Genomic DNA, 7,918 nt, shown 5'->3' on the forward strand with positions numbered 1-7,918 from the left:
GCCTTCTTGGTCATCAATGGGAGGAGAGGCCCTTGGTCCTGTGAAGGCTCTATGCCCCAGTGTAGGGGAATGCCAGGGCCAGGAAGTGGGAGTGTGTGGGTTGGTGAGCAGAGGGAGGAGAGAAGGGATAGAGGGTTTTTGGAGGGGAAACCAGGAAAGGGATTAACATTTGAAATGTAAATAAAGAAAATATCTAAAAAGAGAGAGAGAGAGGGAGAGAGAGAGAGAGAGAGAGAGAGAGAGAGAGGAGGTTAAAAAAAAGGAAACATCTTTTAACCTAGAAAATGCAGAAGGTAAATGTTTGTATGCTGCGAGCATTTGAAGGAAAAATAGCCAAACTTGAATTTAGAAGTGTGGCAACAAAGAGTTATGATATAGAAGCTTTTGATGGACCACTAGCTCAAGGGAGATCTAACCTTTGAACGTTGATATCATCTATAATCTTTGAATAAGATGATTTAGTAAAACTCACTCAGTTATGCTTGAAGACATAACTCAGTATTAGGGCACTTATTTAGCGTTCACAGGGCTCTGGGTTCAATCCTCAATCCTCAGTACGTCTTCCCCTGCAGATGGGAGAGTGGCAAGGAGGAGAGGGAGGGGGAGGGGAGGGAGAGGGGAAGGGGAGGGGGAGAAGGAGAAGAAGAAGAAGAAAAAGAAGAAGAAGAAGAAGAAGAAGAAGAAGAAGAAGAAGAAGAAGAAGAAGAAGAAGAAGAAGAAGAAGAAGAAGAAGAAAAGAAGAAGAAGAAGAAGAAGAAGAAGAAGAAGAAGAAGAAGAAGAAGAAGAAGAAGAAGAAGAAGAAGAAGAGAAAGAAAGAGAGAAAGAGAGAGAGAAAGAAAGAGAGAGAGAGAGAGAGAGAAAGAAAGAAAGAAAGAAAGAAAGAAAGAAAGAAAGAAAGAAAGAAAGAAAGAGAGAGAGAGAGAAAGGGAAAGAGAGAAAGGGTACTGCCATCAAATAAAAACTTATTTTCTTAACTATTTACTATATTATAACAGAATACACATTTTTAATTTATCCTGTGTATATGCAAATGGTGTATGTGATGTTCCACAAATGTCACATACTGTAACATAGCTGTGAACTAACAAATTATTCTTTATTACAAAATACTTGCAACTCATCCCTCAACCCAGTCCTGGATTACATAGTCATTTTCTAAAATGTTCAGAAAATTACTAAGTAATATTACAACACATCACAGTATTTGTCCAAACAAATCTATGTGATTAACCTAAATTTATTAAAAGATTGCTGGAATGTATTCTACAGGTCAATGAAGTACATGTTAGTTCCTTTGTACTAGCAAGTGCACAAACATCTGACTTGAAGCTTGCAAACTGGTTTGAACACTGACTTGAGGTAAAGATCTCTGAGACCTTTCTCCAAAAAAGAACACATAAGTGTGTAGCAAGTTGATTCTTTTTTGAGAACTGTCTCCTTTATAGCCAAAAAAAAAAGAGGGAAATCAAAGTCAGACTGAAACTAGAAGCATGGTGTTTTAGTCATTTAATACATATGTTAAGTGAACAGTATGCAATAGCAACCAGTAGTAGCATCTTAAAGGATTTTTTTGTATTCTGGTTTTTAAATATTACATTATGAGCAGAAATTTCAAAAAGGTCCAGCAGTATTAGATTTTTCACCATCAATCTCATTTTCAGCAATGTTTGGGGAAAAAGAAACATCATTATTTTTCACTTTACTGTTCATTATTCACAGGGTGACTATGCGCGTGGCGACTGAGACTGAAAAACACCACCCTCCAGGTCATGTTCTCATCTCAGTTGCGGATGTGCTTCTGAGAGCTTGGACTAAAGCACCGACATTTATTGTTCTGTGTTTGGTTATGCTGATGACAGTTGCACAGCTCTATATATTACAACCTACAAAGACTGAAATGTATTGTGTACAAATTTTACATCTATGAAATGTTTTTACAACAAATAAAAGAATAAAGGCAAAAGTCTACATTTATAACAGTTTTCTCTCTGAAATTAGGGAAACAATAGTGTAATTTTACATTCAATATCTGGCAACAAAACAAAAAGATTTTGATGGCTAATTGAAATGTTTGCTAATTTGTTAATACATTTATACTTGAGACCCAGAAAATTTAAACAAATGAATATTCTATTCTAAAAACCACAATTACCAATTGAAATTTTAGAGTTGATAGTCATATTTCTCTTTTTAAAATATCTATACTATTATATTAAAATGTGTTTACAAAATTACTCAGAAAATTGTAGAAAAATGTAGAAAAAAATGAAAATTGTATGGATGCTTCCTCAAAACTAATGTTTTGAAACTCTAATGCACCCCCCAACCTCCAGCCCTCTCCTCCCTTATGATAGTTGGAGATGCTTTATAAGATCATTACCACTAGCTGTCATCATGAGAGTGAAGTTTTCATGGGTGTATAGTCAAAGCTATTCACTAGCCACTCAAAGACAAAGTGCAAAAATCTGCCTGCCAGCCAAAGGTTCCTAACCAGAACTCAGAAAGTTCTGGTCATCTGGTATCTTAGACTTGCAGCTTCCTGAACTGTGAGAATATTTTTCAGTTTAAATAACCAGTTTCTGATGTAGTATGGTAACATGAGCTAAATAAGACACACAGAAATAGTATTAATTTTATTTCACATCAATTTCTGACATAGTATATATAGCAGAATGTTCCTTAATTAAAATCTCAAGAAACAAAACACATACAAACACATATATACACAAAACCACCAACAATCACTTCAATGAAATAGCAGGAATTAACAATCTTTGGTCCTGGACATTTTTCAATAACAATGGACTCAATCCCCCAATAAAAAGACACAGAATAACAGAATGGATGCAAAAACAAAATCTATCCTGCATACAAGAAACATACCTCTACAACAAAGATAGACATTACCTTAGAGTAAAAGGGTAGAAAATTTTTTCCAAGAAAATGGCCCCAAGGAATTTGCTGGTGTAGCTGTTCCAATATCTGTCAAAATAGACTTCAAACCAAAGTTAATCAAAAGAAATACAGAATGACAATTAATACTCAGCAAAGGAGAAATCCACCAAGATGCCATTTCACTTCTCAACATCTCTGTCCCAAATGCAAGAGCACCCACATTTGTAAAAGACACATTACTAAAGCTTAAGTCACACATCAACCCTCACTCATTGATAGTAGGAGACCTCAATTCCCCACCCTCACCAATGGATAGGTAATGCAGGCATAAACTAAACAGAGAAATAATAGAGCTATTATGTTATTAACCAAATGGTCTTAACAGATATGTGCAGAACCCAAGCAAAATAATATACCTTTTCAGCACCTCATGGAATGTTCTCCACAACTGAACAATTACTTGGTCACAAAGCAAGTGTCAACAGATAAAAGAAAATTGAAATAATCTTCTGCAAAAGGTTTAATCAAACCAGATTAAAGGTGGAGTTCAGCAAGGACAGAAATAACAGAAAGCCTACAAACTCACGGAAACTAAACTCTATACTGAATGACCACTAGCTTGCTAGAATTCAATGAAAATGAATTCACGACTACCCAAGTTTGTGGACATAATGAAAGCTGTGCTAAGAGTAAAGTTCATAGTACTACTTGCCTTCATGAAGAAGCTGGAGATATCTTATACTAACAACAGCGTACCTGAAAGCTCTTGAACAAAAAGAAACAAATGCACCTAAGAGGAGTAGAAGGCAGGAAATAATAAAACAGGGCTGAAATCAATAAAATAGAAACAAAGAGAACATTATGAACAATCAATGAAACAAAACAATTGGTTCTTTAAGAAAATCATCAACAAAGACAAACCCTTATCCTAACTAAAGGCAAAGAAAGAATACCCGAATTAAAATCAGAAACAGAAAGGGGGACATAACACCAGACACCAAGGTAATCCAAAAAGTCATTAGGTCCTACTTCAAAAACCTGTATTCCTCAAAATTGGAAAAATCTCGAAGAAATGGACAGTTTTCTCAATGGATATCACTTACCAAAGTTAAATCAAGATCAGATAACTTAAATCAAGATCAAATAGACTTATAACTCCCAAGGAAATAGAAGCAGACTTTAAAATCTCTCAACCAATAAAGGCACAGGGCCAGAACATTTTCGCCCAGAATTCTATCAGAGTTTCAAAGAAAAGCTAACACCAATACTCCTGAAGTTATCCCACAAAATAAAAACAGAAGAAACATTGCCAGATTAATTTTATGAGGTCATAGTCACCCTGACACCTAATCCATATAAAGACTCAACAAAGGGAAATTATACAACCATTTCCTCATGAAGACTGATGTAAAAATACTAAAAAAAAAAAAAAAAAAAAAAAAACAGAAAAGCAAAACAAAACAAAAACAAAACAACAACAACAAAAAACAAACACACAAACAAAACAAAAACAAATCCAGGGCTGGCACTAACAGCTCTTCCAGAGGTCCTGAGTTCAATTCCCAGCAACCACATGGTGGCTCACAACCATATGGATTAGAGTCCAATGCCCTCTTCTGGTGCGACTGAAGATAGCTACAGTGTACACCTACACATAAAATAAATCTTAAACAAAAAAACAAAACAAACAACAAAAACCAATCCAATCGTGGTAGTACATGCCTTTGGCAGAGGCAGGTAGATCTCTGAGAGTACTATCCTGTTCTACAAAGTGAGTCCAGGGTAGGCAGGGCTCTGTTATACCAAAAAATGTTGTCTTAAAAAAAAAATCCAAGAACACATCAAAAAGATCATCCATCATGATCAAATAGGATTCATCCCAGACACACAGGAAACATTCAACACATGAAAATAAGTCAATGTAATCAATCCACCATATAAAACAACTGAAAGAAAAACATATGATCATCTCATTATACACTGAAAAAAATTTGACAAATTCAACACCCCTTCATGATAAAAGCCTTGGAGAGGTCAGGGATATAAAGGTCAGACCTAAACATAACAAAGGCAATTTACAGCAAGTCTATAGATAGCATGAAATCAAATGGAGAGAAACTCAAAGGAATTACACTAAAATCAGGGACAAGACAAGGCTGCCTACTGTCTATATGTATTCAATATTGTAATTGAAGTTCTAGATAGAGCAATAAGAAAACTAAACGCAATCAAGGGGATTCAAATTGGAAAGTGTTGCTATTTGCATATGATAATATGTTATACATAAGAGACCCCAAACATTTTATAAGACAATTCCTTCAGCTGATAAATACCTTCAGCAAAGTGGCTGGATACAAAATTAACTTAAAAAAAAACAATCAATAGCCTTCTTATATACAAATGACAAAAGAGACTGAGACAGCAATCAAGGAAATAATATACTTCACAATAGCCACAAATATTACAAAATATCTTGGCTAACTCTAACCAAACAAGAGTAAGACCAAAATGATAAAAACTTCAAGTATTTGATGACGGAAATTAAAGATTTCAGAAGATGGAAAGATCTCCCATGTTCCTGAATCAGTAGAGTGAACATAATGAAAATGTGCACTAAGATTAAAATTCCAACAGAGTTCTTTACAGACCTTGAAAGAACAATGTTCAACTTCATATGGGGGAAAAAAAACCAAAACAACCCAGGATAGCTAAACCAATCCTCTATAATAAAAGACCATCTAGAGGTATCACCATCACCATTTCAAGCAGTATTACAGAACAATAATAATACAAATTGTATGGTCTAGGCATAAAAATAGACACATTGATTAATGGAATTGAAGACCGAGAAGTAAATCCATACACCTATGTAATCTGATTTTTGACAAAGAAGCCAGAAATATACAATGGAAAAAAGAAAGCATTTTCAACAAATGGTGCTGGTCTACCTGGATGACTACATGTAGAAGAATAAAAACAGATTCTTATCTATTACCCTGAACAAAATCAAGTCCAAGTGGATCAAAGACCTCAACATGAAACCAGACACACTGAATCTAATAGAAGAGAAAATGAGGAATAGCCTTGAAAGCATAGGCATAGAAGACAACTTCCGGAATAGGACACTAGTAGCACATGCAATAAAATCAATAATGATAAATGGGACCTCATGAAACTGAAAAGTTTCCATAAGGCAAAGGACACCATTAATAGGAGAAAACAAACAAACAAACAACCCAGCAGCCTACAGGATGGGAAAAGATCCCATCACATCTGACAGAGGGCTAATATCCAAAATACATAAAGGACTCCAGAAATCGCACATCAACAAATTAAATAATCCTATTAAAATGGTGTAAAGATCCAAACAGAGAATTCTCAACAAAAGGATTTCAAATGGCCAAGAAACACTTAAGGAAATGGTCAACATCCTTAGCCATCAGGAGAAATACAAATTAGAACGACTTTGAAATTCCATCTTACAACTGTCAAATGGCTAAGATCAAAAACACATGTGACAAATTCTGCTGGGGAATGGATGTGGAGCAATGAAAACACACCTCCATTGCTGGTTGGGAGGGCAAACTAGTACAGGTTCTTTGGAAATCAATATAGTGGTTTCTCAAAAGACGGGGACTCAATCTACCTCAAGACCCAGCTATAGCACTCTTGGGCATATTCCCAAAGGATGCTACATATTATTACAAGGACATTTGTTCACCTATGTTCACAGCAGCTTTATTCATAATAGCCGGAAACTGGAAACAACCTACATTCCCTCAATCGAACAATGGATTTAAAGATAAAATAAGTGGTACATTATCACAATGGAGTATTACTCGGTTGTTTAAAAAAAAAAATGACATCATGAAATATACTGGCAAATTGATGGAACTCAAAAACCTCATCCTGAGTGAAGTAACCCAAACTCAGAAAGATGAACATGGTACATACTCACTTATAAGTGGATCTTAGCTGTAAAGTAAACATAATGCTACAATCCCCAGACCCAGAAAGACTAAGTAACAAGACAGGCTAAAGAGGGTATCTCTCTGGAAAGGGTCAGTGGAATAGAATCTGCAGGTGGATTGGGGGGGCAGACGGGGATTTTAAGTGTTGCAGCTCTGAAGGAAAATGCTTCCCCTACAGAAGTTTTGCTCCAGACGCCTGGAAAAATTTTGGTTTAAAATTGTTTTCAGGATTTACTAGTTAATGCTGTCAGTTTCTCCTCGCGTTTTGTTTTTTTGTTTTTTTTTTTCCCTACTGTTAATTTGGGCATTCTTGCATGAAGGATATGTCTTCATTAATTCCTGCCAAATGATGTTTTTAGTCACCTACTACTTGTTAAGTGTGAAGGATATTCAACAGGTGCGAATACCAAGTTGTTTAAGATCTTGGGTTTTTTTTTGTTTTTGTTTTTTGTTTTTTGTAAACTTTTATTTATTTACATTCCAAATGTTACCCCCCCTTCCAGGTAGCCCCTCCAAAAGTTCTTCATCCCATACCCCCTTCCCTTTGCCTCTGAGAGGTTGCTCCCCACACTACCCCGACCCATCTTACCCACCCAAGGTGTTGAAGATTTTAATCCTGAGTCTCAAGTTTGCAAATAAAAAATGTGGGAGCACATTTCCTCCTCTTATATCTGTGATCTTACTATCGAGCCATAGTTTACGATGTCAATAAGTCAAAAGATGCTGCGATTGTCTCAATAATAGAATTATTGGGGAGCAAAAGAGTATAATTTTGTAAAGAACACTAAAGGCAGGTAAGGAAAGAGCTGGGGGTCTACTTCCTTCACCGTCAAGGCTCAGGTGCTTCTGTTTGCAGAAAAGGCTTTGGAAAAGACTGAAGGTCAGAGTCCCAAAACCTTCCGGGACGCGGCGTTCTCCTATTTACGCGAAGATGAGCCTTACAATACTTGCACCTGATCAGGGATGAGCGCTCCAGGCCGACCAAAAGCACGCTCCGCCTGAGGGAACCCGACTGCCCCGCCCCTCCGCGGAGAGTGCGTTACTAGGCAAC

General features: G+C 36.3%; 1 protein-coding gene across 3 annotated transcripts in view; it reads left to right on the top strand.

The window, feature by feature from the left end:
• Positions 1 to 1,975, top strand: part of Lrrcc1 (leucine rich repeat and coiled-coil domain containing 1) — a 38,897-nt gene extending 36,922 nt beyond the window's left edge. For all 3 annotated transcript variants that reach the window (XR_001783753.2, XM_030252826.1, NM_028915.3), the window contains one exon: positions 1,721 to 1,975. Coding sequence is in view for 2 of the 3 variants with exons in the window: in XM_030252826.1 (XP_030108686.1) it covers positions 1,721 to 1,744 (24 nt within the window). In the remaining variant the exon portion in view is untranslated. The remainder of the gene's footprint in view (positions 1 to 1,720) is intronic.
• The last annotated feature ends 5,943 nt before the right edge of the window (positions 1,976 to 7,918 follow it).

This window comes from Mus musculus, chromosome 3 (genome assembly GCF_000001635.26).
Source record: "Mus musculus strain C57BL/6J chromosome 3, GRCm38.p6 C57BL/6J".
NCBI lineage: Eukaryota > Metazoa > Chordata > Mammalia > Rodentia > Muridae > Mus > Mus musculus.